The 25,335-nt window shown below is 60.1% G+C and overlaps 2 protein-coding genes across 2 annotated transcripts in view; one reads left to right on the top strand and one right to left on the bottom strand.

Annotated features, from left to right (window-relative positions):
* SLC38A10 (solute carrier family 38 member 10) overlaps window positions 1-22,347 on the top strand; it is a gene marked incomplete at its 3' end in the record, with an annotated part of 29,158 nt that extends 6,811 nt beyond the window's left edge. The window contains exons 6-16 of the mRNA XM_084298315.1: window positions 1,309-1,433; window positions 4,346-4,448; window positions 5,092-5,274; window positions 7,120-7,231; window positions 7,366-7,472; window positions 12,208-12,361; window positions 17,383-17,553; window positions 17,809-18,234; window positions 18,817-18,939; window positions 20,841-21,020; window positions 21,242-22,347. Coding sequence (XP_084154441.1) covers window positions 1,309-1,433; window positions 4,346-4,448; window positions 5,092-5,274; window positions 7,120-7,231; window positions 7,366-7,472; window positions 12,208-12,361; window positions 17,383-17,553; window positions 17,809-18,234; window positions 18,817-18,939; window positions 20,841-21,020; window positions 21,242-22,347 — 2,790 coding nt within the window. The remainder of the gene's footprint in view (window positions 1-1,308; window positions 1,434-4,345; window positions 4,449-5,091; window positions 5,275-7,119; window positions 7,232-7,365; window positions 7,473-12,207; window positions 12,362-17,382; window positions 17,554-17,808; window positions 18,235-18,816; window positions 18,940-20,840; window positions 21,021-21,241) is intronic.
* Window positions 22,348-24,202: 1,855 nt separating this feature from the next.
* On the bottom strand, window positions 24,203-25,331 carry NDUFAF8 (NADH:ubiquinone oxidoreductase complex assembly factor 8). The gene is made up of 3 exons (XM_084298219.1): window positions 25,198-25,331; window positions 24,513-24,623; window positions 24,203-24,403 (listed from the first exon to the last, which is right to left on the bottom strand). The coding sequence occupies exons 1-3, from the start codon at window positions 25,276-25,278 to the stop codon at window positions 24,386-24,388; spliced, it is 210 nt and encodes a 69-aa protein (XP_084154345.1). The 5' UTR covers window positions 25,279-25,331; the 3' UTR covers window positions 24,203-24,385.
* Window positions 25,332-25,335: the final 4 nt, after the last annotated feature.

Here is a 25,335-nt window from a genome sequence, read left to right as displayed (position 1 = left end):
AGTGCTTTGCCTTGAAACCTCAGCGCTTGCAGCGTGTCGTGGGAGGACGATTCCCGTTAACAACCGCGCGTCCTTCAGGCTTTTTGCAGCTGAGGGTTGAGACTTTGTTCGCCACCACTTCTGTTTCTTGTGCAGGGAAAGCTTCAAAACTCTCAGCCCCGGTACAAGGGCGTTTATTTGTTCACGGATTTTTCTCGAAGCATTCTCCTTTACTGAGATAAATGGATTCTTGACCATTTAGATCAAGTAGAGTAAGTGGAGGGTGATCCAAAGCTCGCTCTGTTTGGCTTGGCCAAGCTTCGTTACGCAGCACCATTCACTGAGAGGTGGGGACTTCATGTACCTTATAATGACTTCAGTTTGTGCTCCGTGGATGCTCGTGCAGCCTGATCTTGGAGCCCCAGCCTGATCTGCCCCAAATTTCAGTCCTGGAAGAGCTGAAACGAAAGAAATAGGAAGCAGTGCAGATTTCTTGTACTTAATGTTTTTTTTAGTAGGTCGGGCTGTGTCACACTTCTGAGCCTGGAAACTGTAAATGAGTGTTTTACAAAACTACTGTGTTCCAGAAGCTGTGCCTTTAAGAAAACCACAACATTTCATGAGACTTGGCTGCCCTAAAACGTAATCTCTGGGGATTAGAAAACCCCCATTCAGGCGATATTATAAACAGGCATTCAGACATATTTACCTTCTGTTTCCTGTGCAACCCAATGCCTGCCAGCTTCCCTGTCAATGGCCAAAGAGCTCCCCTGGCCTCAACCGGGTGCCTCACTCCCCTTTTTTTCATGAAATTTATCCTTGTCTTCAGTAAACCAGCGGTGTTAAGTGGTTCTGGAGTAGCAGTGGGCAGGTGGGGTCCTTTTCAAGGAACTTTTGTCGTTCTCTGTTGAACAGGATCTCCGAGGCAAACGCTGCTTCTCGTTTGGATGTAAAAAAACTGTTTTAAAAAAAGCGCAAAAGACATTCTGGGAACAATAACTCTCACAGTTAGATGTGTCAGTGGAAATTGTTCCACCCTGGTGCGTGCTGTGATGTCTGATGGCATCAAACAGGGGGGAATGCCATACATCTTGTAAAATACACCCAGGATCCGTGGTGGCAAGGGGCCAGTGAGGCTGTCGTGAGTGTTATTAAAGTGGGTGGGAGGGGTGGGGGGGCTGGGGAATTTGTCTCTCAGAGCTCAGGCTGTGGTCGGCAGCGCGAGCTGTTCTCCGTGAGCTGCCACGTGCTGCCTTTTACCCCAGCACTGGCGTTTTCTGTCAGTCTGGGGCTGGATCTTAACCCCTTTTTTCCTTCTCTTGGCTGCAGATCGTGCTGTCGTCCTTCAAGCACGGCCTCTTCAGCGGGCAGTGGCTGCAGCGAGTCAGCTACACTCGCTGGGAGGGCATCTTCCGCTGCATCCCCATCTTCGGCATGTCGTTTGCCTGCCAGTCGTAAGTACCTGCCCTTCCCTTCTGGCAGCTGGGGCGTGCGAGACGTCTTTGTGAGGGCAGGGGGGTTGTGAGGGATAGATGCCATCTGGTTTCCTTTTTTCTTCGAATCAAAAATATTTTCCAGCCCGCTGAAGTACGGCGCCTCGTTCAGACGTGCCCCTTTTGTTCCCTAGGTGGGGGAGGGAGTTGGATTTCACGGGGGAGTTACTGAGCGTGGGCAACGTAAAATCATTTGGGCCAAACAGACCCGCAGTGCAATGCACGTTGCTTCTGGTGCAGCCCCATAAGTGGGGAATTTCCCCCGTTTCTTGGAGGGAATGGCTGAGTACCAGGGAAGGCAGCAGGGCTGCGTGGCTCCTGATGGCTGCAGGGCCCTGTGCGGGGCAACGTGTGCTTGTGGCTGCTCCCCCGAACCTTTGAGAACACTCAGCAGATCGCAGTCCCTGACTCGGGATGGCTGTCTGCATGTTTGCAGCTACCTGCTTGCAGCGAGGGTTTCCTCTGGCTCACGGGAGGCCCTGATGGCAGAGCAGGCTATTTCCGTGCTTCTAACAGCATTACCTTCGGCACCAGAATGGCAAGTGAGCAATACGTGCTTGGCCAGAATAGAAACAGACTTTAAATAGAGGTGTAAATCCAAATGTGGACACGGAAAAGACCATCCTCATTTGGAAGGCTGGCAGAGTTGGGCTTTCCCCCCTGTAGCTCTAGCAAATGGGTAGCATGCCAGCAGTAAATGAATGTGACAGATAAAATTTGTTCAGACTGCTGTGTTTACACCCACACGCAAGATCCAAATCATCATTTTCCATTTATCGGCTCTCTTGGCAGCTTGGTTCCTACCCGAGCACGCTCCAGTCTTGCTGTTTAATGTCTCCATTACAACTGGCGAAGGGAGCTGTATTCTTCTACAGCTTTACCTTGTTAACATCTTAGAGTTTTTCAATTCCCATTTTTTTTTTCTTGTGGTAGCCACACGGTACCCAGCACGGTTTTGCTGGGAGCTGGAAACAGGGAAATCCTCTGCTCTGGGCCAGCGTGCACGTACCTCAATACAGAGTCCATCACAGCTCTTGTGTGGCAAGCCAAACCTAAAGCTGTGTGTTTTTTCCAAGCATCAGGGCAATACCCTGCCCCCAGGCCAAGCACTCTTTATAAGCATGTTATTCTCAGCTAGGTAGGCTTAATTTTGCTCACTTCTGAATCACCTTTAAAAAAAAAAATTCTAACATAAAACAAAAATCCCTTTCCTCCAGCACGTAAAGGCAGCATCCAGTAAGGAAAAATAAACCTTGAGGAACTGGTGGTTTACTTGGGAGTTTGATGCCTTTTGCTCTTTAAAAGCGATCCTTTTGGGGCTGAATTTGCAAAGTAGGTCGCTCCTCTCCCGTTGTGCAGCACGGAAATGTGCTGTGGGGCTGAGAACAGAGCACGAGGACTCGGGGCTCCCCTCTGCTCCCCTCAGCCTCCCTGCCTCACCTTGGTCGAGTCACTGAACCCATCGAGTGCCCAATTCACAGGAGTACCACAGGTCAGGGGGGTTCATTGCCTCTGAGCACCAGCTCCCTGCAGGCAGAGGTGTTGCTGTGTTTGGGGGGGCCACGACCCCGGGGTAAGGACAGCACGGTGGCTCCAACCCCTCCAAAGCAACGCCATCGTCTCCGAGTCAGGTCTTGGTGCTTCTGCTGGCTTGTGCCCGTGCTCAGGAGGAGAGGATACCTGCTCGCACCCTCTTTGAGGTGCTGCTGCTAGAACAGACAACGTGTGATGTGTTCATCAGGCCAGACCCCGATGCTTCGCTGCCTCCAGCGCTCTCCTGCTTAAAAGCAAACCCTGGGCGCACCAACACGCGCTGCCTGCTCCGTGCTCCCTCTCTTGCTTTGGCGGTCAGGAGGGCCCCACAGCACGCTTTCAGACCCCGAGCAGTTTCTCCAAGCCCAAGAAAACCAAACGTCTGCAGGCAGCTGACCCAGCTGAGGTCGCTGCACACCAGGCGGGGAAGGAGCCGAAGCCACGCGGCTCCCCGGGAAGCTTCGGTCCCTGCCGGTGGCTGCATCTCATCGCTTCCTCAAGCTGCTGCTCAGCTCCCTTTGTGCAGAGCCCTTTGAAGTTAGGGGATTAAGGGTTAAGGATTTTTCTGTTTGGCCTCGGCCCCGCACGCTCTGGGTTAATGGCTTTTTGCCCACTGGAGCTGGGGATGCCCCTTCCCCTCTGGCTGGATGCGCCCCCCTCCTCCTGAGAGCGACTTGGGTAACGCGAAGCCAGGATGGAGCCACTTGAATTCGAGTAGCAAGAGGTTAATGAGTTGCTAAAATATGCACCTGATGTCACAAAGTGCATTCCACATGCTTTCCAAGCCTGTAAATACCCCAAATCCGTGTAATTGGCGCTCCCAGCTTTCTATGAACTGAGCCCCAGCAGCAGCGCTGAAACACGCCGGGCGCTGCATTCAGCTTTGTTTGTTTAACTTCTCTTTTAGACAGTGCGATGCTCTAACCTTCTTCCTGCTTTTACTCTGTAAACACGGCGTTGCTTTAATTATCAGCACAGCCAGCTCCAAGAACAATAATCGCAGTGCGCTGCCTGGCCTGGTGCCACTGGTGTTGCAGTGGAACAAATGGTCATTCATTTTGCAACACTTCTGAACCAAAATGTTTACATCACACGTTTAGCTCCACGTGGTGGGGTGGGGAGAGCAGGAATATTTTTGCAACACTTAAAGTTATGAGTGTTCTGAAATCTCTTGGCATTGGCAGTATAAATTGTGGAATAGCAGCGAGTGTTTGTGCTCCATGGGGGGAAGGTGTCAGGGAGTCTTTGCTGCTGGGCTGAGGCAGGGAACGTGCTCGAGTTCATTTTTTTTTTCTCTCTCTGTAGAAAGTTTCCTCAAATAACTTGCCCCTTTTCCACAGTCAGGTCTTGCCTACCTATGATAGCTTGGATGAGCCGTCTGTTAAAATCATGAGCTCCATATTTGCTTCTTCCCTAAACGTGGTCACCACCTTTTACATTACGGTAAGAAACTTCCCCTTCTCTTCCCTTGCCAGAAGCTGTGCTGCGGAGGGGCAGCAGGGCCGATGGTTTATCTGCAGCTGGGGCTGGTTCCTGCTTATCTGTATTGATTCTGAAAGATGTTTCATGATCGCTGAAAGCAAAGTGAGCTGGGAGATGATGCAGGGAAAGGTGCAGGAGGCGTTTGGAGAGCCCCAGCTCTCAGCCCAGCACGCTTCCTTGGGTGGAAGCAGTGGGGACGCAGCTCCTCTGTGCACATCAGCCTGCTGCCTGCCTGCCGGGGCACAGCCTGAAGGCAGCCCTGAGTTTAGGAGAGCTTCTTTCAGCCCGTTGCAGCAGGAAAAATGTGGAGGGAGCAGTTAATAATCCCTGAGAGCAGCCTCCCCCGTGAGGCAGCCTGCTGCAGGAAATCCTCACGGCCCATCCTTTGTGGGACAGGGGCTGGCAGCAGGCACTGCGTTGCTGCCTGGTGTCGGAGGCCACGGCAGCTCTCCCTCGCTGCAGTGCTCTCCACGAAAGCCCCCTGTGCTTGGGGAGAAACTCGCCTCTGCTTTTTAGGGAGGGCCCGCTTCCCCTTTGTAGCGAGCGGGTGTGAATGTGCTTTGGAGTCAAACCCCCTCTGCTCACCTCCCCTCCTGCCGGACAGGTGGGGTTCTTTGGCTACGTGAGTTACACTGAAGCCATTGCTGGGAACGTCCTAATGAACTTCCCTTCCAACCTTGTGACGGAGATGATTCGCGTGGGATTCATGATGTCGGTAGCCGTGGGGTTTCCCATGATGATTCTCCCGTGCAGACAGGCGCTGAACACCCTTCTCTTTGAGCAGCAGGTAAGAGCCTCTTGCGCGGCCAGGAGCAGCTCCCTGCCTTGGCCTGCACCTTTGACACTTGCTTTTTGGAGGGCTGCTGTGGCTGTCTGCCTTCTGCTGCCGGCTGCTGCCTTGGATCTGCGAGGCTCCGCTGCCAGCCACGAATTTCTGAGTCGTGAGGGGCGCTCGCTACCCTAGGGGACAAACCCTCCATCACGGCGAAATCCCGAGTGGCAGCGGTGCGGCAGGAGCCCCGTGGCGGTCTCTAAATCCCGCTCTGCAGAACGGTTCATCCGTGGCACTCCGAGGATCCTTCCCTCCCTGCAGGGGAATTTTGTGGGCTGGGGGTGCGAGTCCGGATCCTGCCACGGCTCCGCTGCGCCCCAGCTCACGTGGCGGCCGCTGCCCCGCTCGGCTCTCCCGTCGGAGTGTCGCACGGTTCAGAGCTGAGCGGTTCTCCCCCTCACAAAGAGGGAGAAATGTGCTTGTGGAAACAGAGGAGCCTCCTTATTTCCTGCTGCTCCAGCTGGCACCCTTTTGCTGGCCAACTCGATCTTGCTTTGCATTTAGCTCCGGCTTCTGTTCCCGGCCTCAGAGCCCGGCCTCATTTCTTCTCTGCGTGCCTGCTCGTTTCTGCTCTTTTATTATTATTATTCTCATCTTTCCACCTCTGTCAATAGCTCCCTGAGCAGCCTTCTCCTCTGCGGGTTCAGATGTCCCCTTCTGCCGGTGCCTCGCGGGCTGTTTGGTGCCGATGTGGTGCAGAACCGTGCGGCGGAGCGCGCCCCTCTCCCACACGTTCACCTTTCCCAGGGTCAGATCTTCAGACAGCCTTTGTGGCTATAGCTGGGCTGTCTGATTTAGACTGTAAGTCCCTTGTGGCAGTAGCGTGTTCTCCTCTGTGTATTGTGCAGCACTAAGCATGCCGATGGTATTCAGTAAATAACAGTAAGAGATTGTGGGAATGTTCTGAGGCCTTTGTGTGTCTGCATAAATAGAAACCTCTTAGGGCAGGAAATAAAACTCGAGCAATTTATAGCTCTAAATCCTGCCACTTCTGCCTGTGAGAAGCCCCCGGCTCTTTTCTCACGTCGGGAGGGTCTGAGGATGAGGGAAGAGTGCAGGCGAAAGCCAGCAGGCGTGGAGGAGAGCAGCTCTGGGGACGCTCTGGGTTCTCCCCCGGGTCCCCGATGTGTCACTTCGCTTTTCTCTCCCACCCCTGCGGCCGGGAGCGCGGGGACCTGCCGGGTCCCTAGGGCCCGTGGCATCCTGTGCTTTCCTTCCACACCTCCTGCTCGGGGAGTGTGGGACGGGACGGGAAACGGGGGGGTGCCTGGAAGCCCTCCAGCACCAGCAGCTCCCCCGCAGCTCCGTCACGTCGAGGAGCCGACCCACGCGCCGCACCGTGCTGGGATTTAGCCCCGCTCCCGGAGGCGTTGGGGATGCCGTGGGGTGGCTGTGCCGGAGCTCTTCCCCCGTGCCCGTCCCCCCCCCTCCCCTCCTGCCTTCCCAGCTGCGCCTCTTTCTCATGCCCTTGGCCTTGGGGCCGCTCGCAGAGGCCGAGCAGCAGCAGCACTGGCAGAGGGATTCGGATACAGCTGTACGGTTCACGTTTGGGGCAGGATGGAAACTGCAGATTTGGCTCCTTGCCTCCCATCAGTCTTGTTCTGAAGGTTCCAGCGCAGTTGCATATTTAAAAGTGCTCAGCCACGTCTAGCTGCCCCCCACCCCACAGAAAGCACAGCGCTCAGCTCGTGAAACTGCCCCTGTCCTGTCCCCCGTGCCCCTCTTGTCCCCCCTGGAGCCATTTGGGTGTGCAGTGGGGTCTCGCTTCATCCTCTCCCCCTCCCGATGTTTCTCTTCCAGCAGAAGGATGGCACCTTCGCCGCGGGGGGCTACATGCCCCCGCTCCGCTTCAAAGCCCTGACGCTGGCCGTGGTGTTTGGAACCATGATCGGAGGCATCATGATCCCCAACGGTGAGCGGGGAGCTGGGGCAGGGGCTGCCTCCTGGTGTGGGATTGTCGGGCTTGGCCGCAGCCTGGGGGGGCTCAGGGAGCCGTGCTGCTGGAGGGGAAGGGCTCTGCTGACTTCTCTCCTTCTTCTTTGCCAGTGGAAACAGTCCTGGGCCTGACGGGTGCCACGATGGGAAGCCTCATTTGTTTCATCTGCCCGGCTCTGATTTACAAGAAGATCCACAAGAACGCGCTCTGCTCACAGGTCAGTGGCGACGCTGCTCCACATCCCCCTGAGCCCTCTGCGGAGCCTGGGAACGTAGGTCCTGGGGCTGCAGGAGGGAAACTGCTCAGCACCTCCTCCAGCACTCCCCTGCTGCCTCCCCCTGCTGCAGGTGGGAGCTGTCGTGGTCACTGCCCTGCACGGCACCGCTCGCGGGCACGCCGACAGCAGCAGAGGGGCTGGCTCCGTGCTTGCCCTGCCCCAGGCTGGAACACCGGCTCTTTTTGTCCCTCCGTGCTTAAAATGCTGCTTCCAGCCCGCCTTCTGGTGGGCTTTCAGGGTCTGTAGCCACAGAGGGGGGAAATCCAGGCAGCCTATAAAACCTGCCCGGGCCTTACAGCTCAACCTGCCCGGGCTGGGTAAAACAAACAAAACTTCCCAGCCATGCGGTTCTTGCTGCTGACCCTCAGCTTTCTGGTTTCAACCAAAATAATAATAAAAAGGAACACACACGTAGAGGTGTTGCTCCAGGAATTGATTCTGAAGCGATCGGGGTCGCTCAGAGGCTGGTAGGAGTTCAGCTTTTCCTCCTGCTCCGGGTTGAATTGGCCTCCTCGGGGACTGGAACAAAGTGGCTCTTTGCTGGGCTTGATCCTTCTGCCTCTGCAAATAGCCTGCTTTTATGGGGCTGAAATTCGCGTGTTTTGTTTCTTTCTAACAATAACTTAATCCGCTGCCTTTTAGCAGGCCTCTGCTCCAGCGTTACCCCTCACGACAGCGCTGGGCTGGGAGTAAGGCTTTCAGCAAACTGCGGAGTCAGCAGGGGGAGAGCAGGACATTTTTGTGGGTCCTACAGAGCTAATGGCTTTCTCTGCCTTTAATGACTTGTGGCTTTGCAAACATCCACGAAGTTTTTAAGCAGGGCGTGTTTTTTTTTTCTTTCTTTCTTTCTTTCTTTCCCCTTTCCCCACGCTTTCTCTGACACGAGGAAGTAGTCCAACTTTCCAGCTTTCACTCGGGATTCTGACACTCCGCTCCGAACTCCTTTGACTGAAACCCCGAGCAGGAGCCCGACTGCCAGCCGGGGTTTTTCAGGGGAACAAAGAGCACTTTCAGGAATCGCTTTCTGTTCCGGCCGAGCCTCAGCGTTTCTCTGCAGTGCCTGGAAGCTGCACTCAGGGCGTGCTGAGCTCTGCGACCGGCTGCCCAGAGGCAGCAGCCGGGGCTTGAGCACCGGGTTGAGCTCGCAGTGACCCCAAATGCTGCTCCCGAGGCTGCTGGGGGGGGGTTTGTCCCGCAGAAATCCCACAAAGGACTAAGGGCTTATCGCAGGCATCAGCCCCCGGGTTACCCTGGCGTTTCGGGGGGCTGGTAGCAAGCTGTCCAGCCTTTTCCTGAGTGATCCATGGCCTGTCAGGTTTGCATACTTGCTTTGACCGATGCTGCGAGGGCACACCTGTCCTCAGAGCTGTGTGAGCTGCTCAGCGCCTTCCTGCGCCTCTCCGGGAGCTGAGCGCGGGGCCCAGCCTCTCCTCGTGCCCCCAGGTCTTGTGCAAAGTCTCATTTATTCTTTCCCCGGAGCTCTGTCTGTGCTCTCCTCCTTCATTCCTGCTCGCTTTGATCAGGCGCCCTGCTCCATCCAAACCTGTGAGAGCAGCAGGCGGGGGGAGAAGGAGCCAGCCCTGGGCCTGAACAACTCACGTGAGTGTTCCCCTCCCACCCTGAGCCCCCTCCTCAAATCCAGCTCTGGTGCTGGCCTGAGCTCCCTGGGCTCTCCCAGTGCTGCTTTTATGGGGCCGCCTCCGATCCGTGCCGCTTCCCTTTCGGAGCTGGGAGGATGGAGCCTGGGCTGCGGGGTGGGAGCTGCACCCACAGCAGCACAGAGGGCTCCGGGGGAGGGATGGGGGCAGTCCCAGATCCTTGCTGGCCAGCAAAAAGTCCTGGCTTTGACAGCGAGCTGCTAATTAGAGTTGTTAATTGGCACAGCCGCTGGTCAGGCTGGGGCTGGGGGTGGCACGCCGGCTTTCCGAGAGGTGTTAGAGCAACTTGAGGAGGTGAAAAGCTTGAAAGCCAGGCAGCAGGGCTGGGAACGGGCTGGGGAGGAGCGTGCCCTCCCTAAAGGTGCAGCTCCCTCTCCTGCTGCCCCCCGGGGCCGGGCGAGGTTTGGCAGAGCCCTGCTGAGGTTTGCAAACAGCTCGGCTCCCAGCGAGGCTCCTGGTGCTGGAGCCTGGCTTCCTCGTCCTGCGTGGGGCAGAGGAGCCACCATGAGGCTGCTCGGGGTCGGGAAGTGGGGATGGGAAGAGTTCCCCTCGCCGTGGGCTCTCTGGGTCCGTCCAGCACCCCGAGCACCTCCCCTGTCCGAGGGTCCCCTGCTCTTCCTTCCTCCCCTCGGTGCCCAGAGCAGCCCCGGGGAGACAAACCCCCTTCTCGTGTCCCGCTGCTGGCTCAGGCGTGGTGAGAGGCTTTGGTTGATGACAGCGCTGTGCAAAAAGGTCGAGCTGTCTTCTGGGAGGAAGGACGGCCGAGGGAAAGCAACCAGCAGAGGAAACGGCCGCGTAAACTTCCTCCTGTGAGCTCCCGGGCTCGCGGCGCTGCTCTCCGGGGACTCCTGCTGTGCTGACGGCCCCTTAAGGAGCCCTGGAGAGGGGTCTCTGCTCTCAGCAGGTCCCCTTCTCACACGTGGGGGGCCGATTCTTCCCATGGGATCAGACATGGGATCACAGCAGCCCTGCAGTGCTGCTTCCCTTGCTCCCAGTTCTCTGCTCCAGCTGCTTTGGGTGGTTGCTGAGCTGTGCCCAGCTCCTGGGGCCACCGAGACCTCGCAGCTTTTGGTCCCCTGATTGCCAGAGCTTTCCCTGGGTGTCCCCCCGAGTACAAAGAGCCTGGTTTTGTGTGCCACGAGCATCTCTGTGGACCTGGTCCGAAGCACAGACCTCCTCCTCCTCCTCCTCCAGGTCCTGTGCCGCTCCCGGGGTGGCTGAGCACGGAGGCGCAGGACGGCCGCAGCTCCCCGGCCTCCCCCTGCCACGTGTGCCCCTACCCAGCGCCCTGGGAAGCTCGCAGATGATCTCCAAACCTTAAACAACCAGAGGGGGCTGAGTCCAAGGCATTCGAGCCCCTGGCTCCCTACGAAGATAAGAACCAACAACCCCCCCCCATTGGAAACGCTGGGTGTTCTCAGCCGTTTCCTACGGTTCCCTTCTCTCCCCCATCTCTCCCGGTTCCTGTGGCACCAGAATAGCTCCCCTTTGTGGGAACGCTCTTCCTCTCTGCTGTTGTTTCTGGAAGGGGCCGGGGCGGCCACCAGAAACCTTTCTGCTGGGGGGAGGAAGCGGAGGAGCCCCCGCGCCGAGGGCAGGGACCCGCTGAGCGCGCGGCGCGGGGCAGGCTGGCAGGATGTCTGCTCTTTGTGCAGCCGCCCGGCGAGGCAGGCAGCAGCCTGCGCTTCTGTTTCCTCTCCAGAGGCTCTCAGATCTGCCCTCTGCTCCCTGACCGTGCCTGTCCCCAGCCCGGAGCTGCTCCGTGTCCTGCCGGCCCCTTCCTTCCCAAGGCGTCTCCGTGGCGGGGGGGCCGCAGGCTCCCAGGGCGCTGACCCCGCTCCTGGGCAGCCCAGCAACGAGGGGAGCAAAGCCCCAGCCCCGTCCTTCCCTCAGGGCTGGCCCTGCTTGGCCTTTGCCTTTCAATCTCTGTCCCCCCCCCCCCCTTTTTTTATTTTCCATCTCCTGCCTCCCTCCGGCAGCCCACGGCAGCTCCCGGTTGCGTTAAAGGTCCCCAGCGGCCGCTGCTGGTTCCTCTCAGGCCGAGCCACGTCCCTTTTCTCCTGCCTTTTGTTAATTGTGCTGCAGGGTAAGGACTCCGGGGGGGGCGAGGCAGAGGATGAATCCCGTGGGACTCTCCCCGTCCCCTCGTGAGCTGCTGAGGTGGCAGCAGGAGGGGGATTTATTCACCTGAAGGGCCGGGCAGCTCCTGGAGGATGGAGCAGGGATGGGTACCCAGGAGGCAGGATTCCTTGGCAGAGGGAGACTTTGACACCATTGCCTGCTGAAGTGTGCAGGGGGGAAGTTGTTCTGCTCGGGCTTGGGGTGGAAAAAGTGGTGTCCTTGCCCCAGGAGCTGGAGGTGGGGACCCCGCAGCGGCCGTGAGGGGCACACAAAACGCTGCAGTTTGCAGGCTGGCAGCCTTGTCGGAGAAGTTCTTGGAGCCCTTCCCTGCACGGGACCCAGGTTCTGCCTTGCTGCGTTCCCCCCGTTTGCTCCCAGCTTTCTGGGGCTCGCTGATTTGCTTCTTGGCAGCTTCCTCTTAGCCCTGACCACGTGCCTGGAGCATTAACCTCCAGGGCTGGTGTGTGGAGGCCTTACTCAGAAATAAGACATTTTAAATGATTTAACTGGAACCCTTCCTAGCCCGTACACAGGTTGGGCACCTCTGCTCTTAGCCGGGCTGGATTTCGTGGTGCTCCAAAGTAGCTGCTGGAAGCAGCAGGCAGCGAGCCTCTGCAGCTGGGCTCCTGCCCACCGCGTGCATTTTTCTGTTCCTGTGCCCTGTCTGCTTCCTTCTGATGCAGGAGTTGTCATTTCTGCAGCTTCCAGCGTCCGAGGCTCTCACGTTGTGCCTCTGCATCCAAACACAACTTATTCGCCTCTTACCCTTTTCTCCTGTCTTACTGGCACGTGTGATTGCGCCGAGCTCCGAATTGTTTGGGGACCCATTTGCGTGACAAACGCCGTGCGGAGCAGTCCCGTTTGTTCTGTGCTAACCCTGGCTCTGCTCCCTGCAGATCATCCTGTGGATCGGGCTGGGAATGCTGGTTATCAGCACCTACACCACCTTGTCTGCCACCGAGGACGCCCCGGTGAGGACAGAAGCAGTGGGCTTGGAGCACCTGGAAAGAGAGGAGAGCAGAATGGAGCAGGACCCTGTCAAAATGCCAGGTACGTGCCTGCTCGGGTCGTGTCCCCCGCTCCACTTATTAAATTATTTTATTTTTTCAGTGTGGTGGGCGCAGGGTGGTTTCCAGGCAGCTCTCCGGTGCCCTTTGGGGTTGTTTTTTGGGGAAGGGGAGGGTGCGGGGCTGGGGACAGGGCACGGGTGTCCCCTCCCCGTGGGGGCAGTGAACTTGGGGACAGCTCAGCAGTGGCCACCTGTGCGAGGGCTGAGTGGCCAAACGGGGCAGCTCCCAGCACGTTGCCCCCGCTGCCAACAACCCCCACTCACCCTGCTCAGAGGTATGTAAATTTACGGGCACTGCCTTTTTTTCTTTTTTTCTTTTTTTCTTTTTTTTTTCGGTGGCGAGGATATAAATTTGGATTCGGTTTGAGCTCTGACAAAGCCTGTGATTATGCCTCGGCTTTGTTTACCGGTTCACGTTATTTATTATTTGTTTACTGTGCCCGCTGATGGAATTACGGCCGCTCCCTCCCTTCCCCAGCTGCGGGCTCGCCTCGCAAGGCCACCGCTAGCAGGTGTCGCCTGACCCCGCGCTCCCCCTCGGCTGCGTCCTGTTCCTTCAGCTTATTTTCCTTTGCTTCTCCTCGGGCTTTTTTTTTTTTTTTTGTTCTTCGGGGGCCTTGAAATCTCCTCGCGGAGATTGAGAGCGGAAGCCGGAGGAGGGCTGCCTCTCCTGGAGGTTATCCATCCTCCCTCCTGCTTCTTGGCCGTGTTCCTGCCCAGCGGCTCTGGGTGTCTCCCCGACGCCGGTGCTGCCGCCGATAACATTCACTCGGGGCTGCGCCGACCCTGCCAGTGCTGGTTTTTTTTTCTCCCTTCACCCTCAAAGCTCACCCCAGCGAGGCGTGAGCCTTCCCAGGCGCCGGGGTGCCCGCGAGCTGCAAGCAGAAGCTGCTCTCAATCCCTTAATGGTGCGCGCCCAGCAGGGCCGGGAGGGGGGGGATGCGATTGAATTTTTCCGCCTTGGTTAATTTGGGAGCGGTAACGGCCAAAGAACAGCTGCTCCTTTCGGGTGCTCGTGGCTGGGAAAATAAAAAAAAGGGCCCATAAACGGCGGTGTCCGTGGAGTTTGCTGAATTTCTTCACTTCTTCTCCACGTGAAGCAGGGTGGTAGCACAGGAGGCTTGGCTCGGGGGCTGCCCTGCTGTACTCTGTGTGCCCCCAGAGCTCATCAGCATCCTCCCAGTGGGGTGCTCACATCTGGACCAAATACCCCTACCCAGAAGGGATCCGTTTGGGGCACCCTCGCTTCCTAAACCTCCCCTGGGCCAAACCCCGGGGCTGGGCTCCCCGTGGAGGCTCGGCTTCCCCCCTGGCACGTCCCCATGGTGCTGGAGGAGGAGGACGGGAGGAGAAGCGGTGTCGGGGGGCTGCTGGGTGCTGCTCCTTGGAGCTGAGCCTCCCTGCGCCCCGATGAGGGGCACTAAACAGCTCCTTTCTTCGTGCTGCTGCTCCTCCTGGAGTGTTCTGCACAGCTCCGAGCCCACAGCCTGGATAAATGCTTCGGCAGCTGCGTCCTGCGCTCCGGAGCAGCCCGTGCCTGGTCCTGCTCCTGGCACGGGGCAGGGGTGGGGGCACAGGGGGTGCACGGCTCAGCAGGGCAGCCCCAGGAGGTGCTGAGCCCTCTCCCCTGGTCCTCAGCAGCGTGCGCTCGGCATTTATTGGCCTCTTTGATGGTGCACGGGGCAGAACTGTGCAGACTTTCATTAAAACCCTGCCCCGTGGGCCCGGGGATGATGAATATTAGAACATTGCCCTTTTATGTGAACGCGGCTTGACCAGCGAGCTCCGAGTGGTGTTTTTCCTAACGACACCCCAGCGCCCGGTGCAGCCCCAGCCTGGATGGCTTGAGGTTTGCTGTCAGCAGCTCCTCGGGAAAGGTATAAAACCCCTTTCAGAACCCTTCAGCCGCTCCGCGCCGTGCGCGCGCGCACGTTAAAAGGTTGCTAAGCTGCCCGTGAAAGCTCATGAAGGCAATTATCCATTTAAAAAAAAGAGAAAAAAAAAAAGAGAAAAAAAAAAAAAAGCTAATTAGGCAATTTCTCTCTGTATTTGAAAGCACCCCAGAGGGTCTCGTGGGGCGGATTAAGATTTTGTAATATTTTTCAGCTCCTTACTCGCTGCTTGCCGCTTCCTTTCCCTTCCCTGGCGTTGTGCAATCCCGGCTAACAAAGCCCCGATTCACGCCGTGAGGAGAGCACCCGCTGCCACGGGAAGCCCTCGACTTGGCCGTGCTCCCCGTGGCCGTGGGGTCCTCTGGCTGCAGGTGACACCGGGGTCCCCCTTCGGCTGCTCCGCGGGCACCAAGCCTCCTCGGGCAGGCGTTAACCCCGAGACGAGAGCCCTTCGGCTGCAGGCAGCGTCCCTGCGGGTTATTTTCTATTTATTAGGGCCGTGCTGTGTGCTGGAGGAGCCCCGTGCGTGGAGCCGAGGGCTCTGCACGCTTCCCGAGCGCCGCGGGAGCAGCTTGGCGCTGCCGCAGCTCTCCCTGGTGCCTTGTGCGAGCGAGCTTTTAATAGCGCCTGTGACACAGAAAAGGAACCGGCAGCCTCTGGTAATTGGGGTGGGTTTTTTTACTGCTGGTGCGTCAGGAGACAACTGTGAACTAATTTCAGGGATGCCATTCGATAACCTTGTGAAATCTGGAACCCTTGCGCCCGCCGGGGGGGAGCTCCCGGAGGCGCCGCTCGGGCTGGGGGGGGTGCTCTCTCCGTGTCCCCAGGGGGCTGCGGCCTTCCCCGGGAGTTTTGGGGGGGGCTGGTGTGCCCCTATCCCTTCCCCTCGCTTTCTGCAAGGGGTTTCCCATCCCGTACGGCCTTGCAAAACGGGGTCGCTCCATTTCGGGGGGCTCAAGCGGTTGAAGCTCGGCCGGGCTCGGCGCTCCTGCGGCGGACACAGCGCGGTGAGAGCCCCGCGGGGAGGGCTTTAAAACCTTCCCGGGCTCGCCGCTGCCGCCCCAACCGGGAGCGAGAGGGGGAAGGGAAGCTTTTAGGTTGCTAATCGTGAAATTTTATTGCAGCCTGGAGAGGCTGCTGGCAAACCACAAGACAGAGGCGCGCACACGCCCGCACAAACCAGCTGCAGAAAGCCTCGGCGAAGGCGAGCGGAGCCCCGGGAGCGGCGAGCCCTCGGCGGGGCGAGCGCCGGGGTTTTGTTGTTGTAAAGCCAAGAAGCTTTTACAGCCTCTCAGCCCCTGCCTGTAAAGTCCAGCGCCGCTCATAAAACATTAAGAGGCGCAGCATTACTGTAACGCGCTCCGAAGGGACCCGAAGGGCGACTAGACAGTCAGAGTGATTATTACACAGCCCGAGCAAAATTGTTCTCTGCAAACCGCACGCGGCCCCTTCTCGGTTTCCATGCCGCGCGCGAGGTCGTTAATTCACGCCCCGATGATGAACTTAATTTTGTTTCCCGCTGAGCAAATGACGGCTCAGAGGCAACTTTGGCTTATTATGGCGTTGGAGACTTTTTTGTTTTCGTCGCTGTTTTCTTTCTGCCTCCTCCTCGCATTGTTTGCCGGGCCGTGGAAGCCCGCCCGTGATTTCGGGCTGGCGCTCCTCGTGGCCTCCCCGGGCGGCGCTGGCACCGGCACCTGCCACAGCGCCGTGTGCCCAACGCGGGGCTCACTCCAGCCCCAGCTCCTCCGTTTGCCTGGAAAACTTCCTCTCCTGTTTGTTTTTTTTTTTTTTTCCCTTTTTTTTCCCCTTTTTTTTTTCCCAGGGCCCCCGGCCAGCAGCGGGCACCGCTTCCTGCGCTCGGATTATTCCTGAAAGGAGGAGCGTCCTGCCCTGACTCGCTGAACTTTGGGCACTCCCTCAAAGAGGGAGAGACCCCTGAGCACCAGGCTGGGGTTTCTCAGAAAACCCCAATCCTTTTTTTTTTTTTTTTCCCCTCCCAGCAGCAGCGCCGAGGCAGGGAGGTGCTGACCGCCAGCCAGCGCCGGCGCGCGGCCCTTCGCGCCCGGGGCCAAGGAGCCCGGGGTGTTCCTGGCACGGCTCCCTCTGGGCCACGATTTGTTCTTTTTTTTTTATTTTATTTTATTATTTTTTTTTCCTTTTCCCAACTTGGGTAAGGCCCACGCAGCTGAAGTTGTGGCAATCTCCTCTTTCCCATGAGTTCATCTCGTAATAAATCGCACCAGCCCTGCGGAGGGGGAGGAGAAAATTGAAAGATGTTTATAGAATTAATTCCCCAAAGGAAATCACAAGGGGGGGGGGGGGGTGGGCAAACGGAGGGGGGAGAGTTGGGAATTTTTTCTTACAGAAGACGATTTTTTTTTTTTTTTTGCTGTTTGTTGGATGGGAAAAAAAAAAAAAAAGCACAGTACAACTTCAATGCTGGGAAACAATCACGTTTCCTCCTCTGCTGCTCTTCCAGAGGAGAGCGAGTCCCGTGCTCACACGGCGCAGGTCTGGGGGCCAGCAGGGCCCCCTCGGACCCCAGGAGCTCCCACGGGGCTGCTCTGGTGCTGGGTCCCGTGTCCCAGGAGCCCCCCATCCCTTCGGGGAGGGGTGACAAGAGCCCCATGTCCCTCAGGACCCTGTCCTGATTGCGCTCCTGGCCGTGTGCCGCCTTCCCCGGGGTCTCACCGCTCCTCTCCCTCCTGCTCCTCGCGTCATCGGGAGGGCTACGGGAATGCTCTTGCAAAAAAAAAAGGGGAAAAAAGCAAACAAAATGAATAAAAAAAGGCTTGGAGCTGCTCTGCGGTGCGGGTGGGTGCTGGGGGCTCCCTGCGCTCGCGTGCCCCGCGGCGGGCAGCCGGGCGGATGCTACCATCTGGCGGCACGGGCTCGCAGCGGCAGCGGCTCCGCGCTCGTGGCTTCGTCGGAGAGGCTGCAGGGAGAGCAAACGGCGAGCGGAACAAAGCCCCCAGCCCCTCGGGGGGGCAGAACAAAGCCCCCAGCCCCTCCGTGGGGAAGCAGCTGCAGGCTCGTGCTGGCGGAAGGAAGGGGGTTGCGGCGGCGCGGCCGCGCGTAACCCGGCGCGATGAACCCTCCGTCCACAGAGCAGAACCCCGCGGTGGAGGAGGCGGAGGATGACCGCGATAAACCGAAGCTGCTGGATGAAAAGGAGGAGATGGAGCAGCCGCAGATCAAGGTGCCCATGGAGGTACCCAAGAGGGACGAGGAGAGAGGGAAGCTGGAGGAGAAAGTGCAGCTCGACCGGCCCGACCAAGGTGAGGAGGGAATTTGGGGCAGGGGCGTCAGCTTTGGGGCTGGGAGGTGCGTGAGAGCGCTTCGGTGAGGTGAAGGTCCTGATCTCAGCTGGCTGCCCCGGGGGCTGAAGGCGATTTAGTGTTTGGGGCTCGTTAGGGGCGCAGCCTCTCGGTGAGGAAGCAGAAGGGTGACGGGTACCGGGCACGGCTGCACGTGCTGGGAGCCTGCTGGCTGTTATTTTGTCCCCCTCTAACCCTGCCTGCTGTCTGCCCTAGGGATCGCCCTGCCCGTGGGGGAAGCGCACCGCCACGAGCCGCCCGTGCCGCGGGACGAGGTGCAGGTGGACACGGGCCGGGAGCGGGAGGAGTCCGACGAGAACAAGCTCGGGGCAGCCAAAGGCGCCGCCGCGCCGCAGGAGCCGGCCAAGCCCCAGCCCCAGCCCCAGGAAGAGGCGCTGGGCCCGAAAGAAGGGAAGGAAGCGATGGCTGAGAACCGACCGCGGGGAGGGACCGACGAGCCAGCGAAGAACCCCAAGCACGTCCCGGAGGGGAAGGTGCAGCAGGGCGGCAGGCCGCCCTACAAGGAGCAGCAGCCGGCCCAACCAGCGCCGGACGGGGAGCAGAAAGCTGAGGCTGGGGAGAAAACAAAGCTGCAGCCCCCCAGGAAAGCAGAGGAGGCTGCAAAGAAGGAAGCCGAGCCCGGTAAGCTCCCGCTGCAGCGGCTCACCCCAGCGGATTCCTCTCGCCCTGTAAGCTGCCCCTGGTTGCTCCTACCCGCGTCCCAGCCTTTCCTTTCCGCTGCACGAGATCAGCCCGGGAGCACGCACGGCCCCTGCGGCAGCTGCTGGGGAAAGGGAGGAATCTGGTGGCTTTGACAGCTCCTGGAATATCTGTCAAACAGTTGTTGGCTGGCCTACCAAATGTCAGGTGCCATGCTGTTCCCCTGCGTCTCCAAACTCGCTGGGGACGCGGAGCCGGGAGCTCTTGACAGGTAACACATTGCTAAGTGCCCGTCTAAAAGCTGCTCGGAACCCCTCTCGCATTTTAATTGGCCGAGGTAGTTAGCGCTGGCTCGCTGCCACCGCTCTATGAGGTTGTTAATTTATTTATTTATATATATATATATTTTTTTTATTGCTTCCCTCGCAGCCGCCGGGTTGAATGTAAACGGCGCTGCTTGGGCAGGCGGGGCCGGCACGGCGCGGAGTCCTTGCGGAGAACCTCTCCTGGGCAGCCTTTGCTGAGCGTGGGGCCTGTTTTTTTTTTTTTTTCTTTCTCCCCCAGGTGAGAATCAGGAGCTGCCCCTCCCGGATCGAGCTGCCCCAGCCCAGCCCCAGCAGCCGGAGCCGAGGGAGAGCAGGAATGTGGAGGAGAAACAACCCGAGAACGCGGAGAGCAAGCTGGAGGGTGAGTGCTTGGCCCCGGGACCTGGGACCTGGGCTGTGAGCACCGGATTCCTCTGCGGGAGGGACGTGCCAGCGCTGCCTGTCCTGGCTCTGGGGAGCACATAGCTTTGGGCTGTCGTCACCTCAGTGCTCGGTGCCTGTCTGCAGCGGGCTAACGCCTCCGGCGGAGGCTGGCATGCTCCCGGAGAGGTCCCTGGCAAGGCGAGGCCGGCTCCGGGACGTGAGTCACTGGAGGCCAGCCCCGGCTTCCTGCTCCAGTGCCAGCAGTGCTGACTCAACCTGAGCGCAGCCAGCCTGAAACCCTTTGGGTTCTGCAAAACTCAGAGCCCGGAGGCAGGGGGAGGTGCCTGGGCATCGCTCTGGGGTCGTTAGCACAGGGAGGGGGGAACCCGGCCTGCCCCGTCCTCGGGGTGCTGCTGCTGGGACCCCAAATTTGTGGTGCCGTGGGGGTTTTGGAGCCAGGGTGGCTCACGGCACCGTCCCCAGGCTGTGCAGTTCCCTCGGTGTGATGCCCTGGGGCTCTGCTCCAGACCCGATGGGACGTCCGTGGGCATTGCAGCCAGCAGGCTGTGCTCGTGGGGCGCCTCCCGCCCTCCTGGTTCGGTGGCCACGTCCTGGTTTTTAACTCATTTCTTGGTTTTTAACTCATTTCTTGCCTTTTTGCGTTGCAACGGGGCTGAAAAAGCTGAGCGTGAAAAGCTTGTAGCGGGTACTGGCTACGGGGACTCTGCACGTTTCGGGGAGGATTTGGGGTCGGAGTCTTTTTGGGGCTTCCACCTCTGCCTGGGGAACATGCCAGGGAGCTCTCCCATCTCCAAACCTCGGGGCTGCTCCTCGGAGCCGTGGCTGCAGCTGCCCTGGGCGGCGTGAACCCGAGAGCTTCCGCTGGGTGATTGTTGGGGATGTTTTTTATGAAGGACGCCTTTCAGATCCAGCCCGAGCGCTGGCCGGGGCCTTTCCGAGATCAAAGGAGGAGCGGGAGGCGGCACAGCCTGTTGTTTGCCTGGAAGAGGTGTGTCACGCACACACTCACACATGTTTGCGAAGCTCTCGGGGAGAAATCCTTTGAGTTGGCTGAAGCCTTTGCTGTGAAATTCTTTGATTTGGCTGAAACCTTCGCTGCGGGCCCGGCCCAAACGTTCCCATGCTGAGCCGGGACCCGCGGGCCTGGAGGACGAGGCAGAGGAGTGCCTGCTGCTCCCAGTGCTTATTGGGAGCAAAGTGTGAAAAATAAACAGATCTCGAGAAGTCAATTGCTCTCGGAAGGGGCCGAATTCCCCCTCCTCACCTCCTCACCCAGCTTTCGGCAGCGCAGTGAGAGGGGAATTCCAGAGGCCCTTGGCTAAGGGCTGTGATGGGGACTGGAAACGCTTCGCTGTGGTTATTAGCGGGACGGGGGAGGCAGCGTGTGCCGGGAAGGGATTAGCAGGCAGCATCCGTTTTTAATTTAAAGGGCGTTTCGCAGGAGATTGGTTTTGACACGATTTCCTCCGGGGCACGGCAGGCTGGAGACACCTCGAGCTGCTGCTGGGGGGAGGCGAGTGGCAGCGGCCCCGGCCCTCGGCTGGGATACGTCCGACTGTCCGGGAGGAGAGGAGGCAGCAGCGTTTCCGTGCAGACCCGGGGCTCATACTTTGGGCCTGACGTGGGGTTTGCAGCGAGTGAATCAGCCTGAGTCACTTCTGCTTGGCCTCGATCGCCCCCGGCTGCTCCCTGCAAGCCCAGGAGCCGCGTGTGGGCACCCTCAGCCCCTCCACTGCCTCCTTTTGCTTTCCGTTTGCAGGGCAGCACTGCCCCGCTGAGGAAAGGCGCCGCAGCCCCTCGAGTGCTGGGAGATGCTCAGTGAGGATTTGGGGTCAGGGATTTTTTTTTTCCTTATTTTTTTTCCTTTTTCTCTTCTAGATGCTGGGCAGGCGAAACTGCTCGATCACGCGGTGCTGCTGCAGGTGATCAAAGAGCAGCAAGTGCAGCAGAAGCAGCTGCTCGACCAGCAGGCGAAGCTGCTGGCCGTGATCGAAGAGCAGCACAAGGAGATCCACCAGCAGAGGCAGGAGGAGGGAGGAGAGGAGAAGCCAAAGCAAGGTGAGGAGAACACGGGGGGGAGCGTGAGCAGCGATCACTGCTCAGAGCAGCTCCGAAATCAGGCTGGGGGGGATCCGAGGCTCTTTGGCGCGCAGCAAAATTCCCTCTGCAGATCCCTGCCTGACTGTGGGGGAGCCCCTTTTGCAGGATGTGGTGGCAGGGGAAGGGAACCCGTCGCTTGCTGTAAGGAAAAGGTTTCACTGTCAGTTTTTCCTCCGCAGCAGAAATGCAGCAGGAGCCCGCCGCGCCTCTGGCCAAGAGCAAGGAGGAGGAGAGCCCGGGGGCTAAACAAGAAGCTGCTGCCAAGGCAGGGGGTAAGGAGCCCCCCGAGCCCCCCGTGGCGGGGCTGGGCAGGCAGCCTGCGGAGTCAGCCGAGCAGCGCAGGGGCACGGCAGGAAAGCTGGAAGAGGCCGGGCACAGGCGCGAGGTTCCTGGGGTTCCTCCCAGGGAGCGGAAGGCGCCGCAGCAGGAGAGCGACAGAGCTGCTAAAAAGGTCCCGGAGAACTGGGACGCCCAGGATGCCAGAAACCAGCTAGAAAAGAAGCCCTTGGCGGAGGATTTCGGAGGAGCCAAAGCTGGGAGAGACGTCCAGGAGAAGAATTCCCTGAAAGCCGTGGAAGCGGCCACAGCTCCCATCCAAAGAGAGCCGCCGGGGGCTGCCAAAGTTCCGAGAGCGGCAGGAAAAGGCCTGGAAAGAGACTCGGGAGCAGAGCTGAAAGCCAAAGCTCTGGGTCAGGTGGAGCCCAGAGAGCCAGCGGTTGCCCCGGGCTCCTCGAGCAAACTGAAGGTGGCCGGGAGCGAGCAGCACCCGCGGGAGCAGCGGGGAGCTGAGGGGGCCGAGGGGGCCAGCAAAGGGCAGGGGAAGGACGGGGACCCCGGGGAGAACGCGGTGGAATTGGCTCAGGATCCTCAGGGAAGCCTCCGGAGCAGGCAGAGGCGCGTGGAAGGGCGGCTCGTGAACGATGCTGAGAAGAAACCCAGCCCGGAGAACGCCGCCACCCGCGGGGACAGGAGCCGGCAGGAGCACGACCTCAAACCCAACCGCGACCTCAAGCTGCAGGCGGACCTCGACCTGCGCCGCCGCAGACGGGAGCTGCTCCCCCCCCAGGAGGAGGAGGAGAAGGAAGGGGAGGATGAGGATGAGGAGGAGGAGGAGGAGGCGCAGGGGGCGGGGGTTTTAATCGGCCTGAACCCCCTCCCTGATGTGAAGGTGAACGACCTCCGCAGCGCGCTGGAGACGCGCCTGAGCCAGGTGGCGGAGGGGGCGCAGCAAGTGGTGCGCAGCCGGCGGCTCCGGCAGCTGGGGGGGGCTGACAGCAGCGTGTGAGGGGGGCTGGGGGTGGCCGTGGGGGTCTGTGGGGAAGGCTCGAGGCGGGCAGTGGTAGCTCGGAGCCCGCAGCACCTTGCGGGACCCCCGGGGCCGTGCTCGGAGCCTGCTCGGGTGCTCTGCGGGCTCTGCGGGGGTGCCACCGCTCTGCGCGCACCCCGGGGGGCTGCGGGGATGGCAGCGAGGAAGGGCAGCACCCCTGGGTGCCCGCTGCCTGGCAGGGGCTGCCACCCAACCGGGCTCCCCCCCGGGTGGCTCTCGAGGGCCCTTTTTGCATCTCGTTGCTATCAAATCGTTCTCACATCTGGGTTCCTACCCGATCGCCTTCCCCCCCCGGCTCCCAGCTCCCCTTTCAGACCCGAGGGGCTCCCCCGTGAGGTTCCCCTGCCTGGAAAGGATTCCCTGCTCTGCCGGGACCCCCGCCCGGCCCCCCCCCTTGCCCCGCTCTAGGGGCAGATTCCTGCCTCGGGGAGCTTCCCTCCTGGAGCAGCACCGGGCCAGGCACAGCCAAGCGTTCGGCGTCCCTCCTGACGCTGGCACTGTCAGCCCTGCGTGGTCAGGAGGTGGCTGTGGCTTTGGAACCCCCCCGTGGAGCAGAAACGCTGCCTTAAACGGGCACAACCGCTGCCCTCGTGCTGCCTCTGCTCGCAGGGACCCAGCCGGGCGGCGGCGCGCTAGCAATACCGCCGAGCTTGGCTCTCCTCCCTCCCTGCGCTCTCCTCTCTTCTCCTGCTTCCTTTCTCCTCTCCAAAGTGCATTACAAAGCTCAACCCGGGGGCTGCAGCCTGCCCCCCGCCTTGATTTTTTTCTGCAAAAGAATGACTCGTTTAGGAGCAAAAAAAAAGGAAAAAGGGCAGTCTGGGGGGCTTGGCTCAAGCAAACCTACCTCTTCTCTGACTCGATGGAGCCGTTTGTGTCGTTGTGTTCCTCCCAGCCCCGTTCCGTGCCGTGTTTGCATCCCTACGTGTGGGTTCTGTGCCCCTGCGTTTTACGAGCAGGGGAAGGAGCTGCTCGCGGAGCCCTGGCTCGCTGCAGGCTCCCAGCCCGGTGATTCATCCCATTGTTGTTTTATTTTTACACCCTGACGCGCGAATGTAAGAAAGAAAAATCCCAAAGCTCTCGCTGGAACGGCGGAACCTCCGCAGCCCGCAGCCTGCAGACCTCATCACTGTGGTGGTTTTTTAGAGCCGGATCTCCGAGTGGTTTCGGTCATCGAGCCTCGGGGGGTTTTGTGCCTGGAGGGACCTGGTGGAGCCGGGGACGGGTTCTGAGCCGCGTGCCCGCTGCTGGAAGGAAATCCCCAGCCCCTGCTTTAAGGGGATTTGGCCCCCGCTTCTCCAGCAGGACCCCCCCGCGCCGCTCCCCCCGTGCGTGTCTCGGTTGTGACGGTCGTGGCCTTAACCCCCGGGACCTCGTTGTGCCAGCGAGCTTCTCCCTCGCGCCGCCCCGAAGCACAAACCCCGCTGCGGGGAGCTCTGAGCTGCAGCTTTTGGCAGGCCCGGGGCAGGTGGCAGCCTCCTGAGCGCGATCCTAAGCACGACCCCGCAGGCCTGGGGGTGGGTTTGTGCTTTGTCCCCCCCCCTGCAGCACCAAGGAGCCTTTCTACAGCAAAAAGGAGCTGGAGGGGGAGCTCCTGGCACCCTGCAGCAGGGAGAGGACGGGCTCCTGCCCTACCCGCAGCACCGACAGGGACACGTTGGTGTTTTCTGAGGACTTACTGGCGTTTTTGGGGACTCGTTGGCATTTTTGGGGTGACCACAAAGGACCAAAGAAGCTCCCGATGTTCCTCAGCGCCGCCAGGAGAAGAACCCAACCCCGCCGGGGCTGTGCTGCACATCAATAAAAAAAGCTGAAGCATTTTTATCCCAATCTTTATTTTTTTTTAAATAAATCGGGGAAAGAGCCGGGGGCGGGGGGAAGGAGCCCGGGAGCTGGGGCCGGCCGTTCTGGGAGCCCCGTGCTCCTTCCCTCTGCCTTGTTGTGCTGTCATGACTATCATCATGTCACGACTATCGTCGTGTCGTGACTATCGCCGCCGTTACGTTCTCGCTGCTGCCTGTGGAAACAACCGAGACGCTGCCGGTCACCGTGGGTGGCACCAACCGGGCCCCCCCCCGTTATCAGCCCCGTTATCTCCCCGTTATCTCCCCGTTTTCCCCACGTACCGCTCGGTTGAAGCACTCCCGCAGCGCCCTGAACTCCCTCAGGCAGCCGTCCCGCCGCACCTCCCCGCTGCCCGCCGAGGCCGCGGCCACGCAGCGCCCGTAGGCGGCGGCCTGGGGGGGACGGGGAGGGGGAGAACGGGGTTAAAAGGGGGTGGGGGGGGTTACCGGGGGGAACGGAGGGCACCGGGGGGGTAACGAGGGGGTAATGAGGGGACACCGGGGGGGGCTGCAGGGTACCGGGGGGATATGGGGGGGTATTGGGGGGTATGGGGGGGTCACCGGGGGGCTTTGGGGTACCGGGAGGGAAACGGGGGGTACCGGGGGGGGGTCGCGGGGGGGCTGTGGGGTACCGGAGGAATATGGGGGAGCATCGGGGGGACACCGGGGAGGGGCTGAGGGGCACCGGGGGGGTACCGAGGGTGTACGAAGGGTACCGGGGGGTTACCGGGGGGGGCTGTGGGGTACCGGGGGGGCACTGGGGGAGTACCGGGGGATACCGGGGCGGTAATGAGGGGGCACCGGGGGGCTACAGGGTAACGGGGGGATAGGGGGGGGTACCGGAGAGTGCCCGGGGAGTATCGGGGGGGCACCGCGGGGTACAGAGGGAGTACGGAGGGTACCGGGAGGGTACCGGGAGGGCACCGGGGGGGTACCGGGGGTCCGTGTGTCCCCCCCCGGCCCTCACCTGCTCCCCGCAGCCCCCCAGCAGCGCCGGGAAGCGCCGGAGCCGCGCCCGCGCCCGCAGCCACACGCCGCGGCCCGACATCGTCGCCGCCGCCGTCCCGTCACGGGCTGGGCGCCGCCATGTTGGCGCGGCGCTCAT

The sequence above is a fragment of the Netta rufina genome (genome assembly GCF_964035555.1).
Source record: "Netta rufina genome assembly, chromosome: 19".
NCBI lineage: Eukaryota > Metazoa > Chordata > Aves > Anseriformes > Anatidae > Netta > Netta rufina.
This window is presented reverse-complemented; position numbering and strand designations above follow the sequence as displayed.

What these genes read in the sequence shown, in the direction of transcription:
- NDUFAF8 (XM_084298219.1), bottom strand. Translation starts at nt 25,278, where the DNA reads ATGTCGGGCCGCGGCGTGTGGCTGCGGGCGCGGGCGCGGCTCCGGCGC. An exon ending in TGGGGGGCTGCGGGGAGCAG is followed by an intron (nt 24,624 to 25,197) that starts GTGAGGGCCGGG and finishes CGTCCCCCCCAG; the next exon opens with GCCGCCGCCTACGGGCGCTG.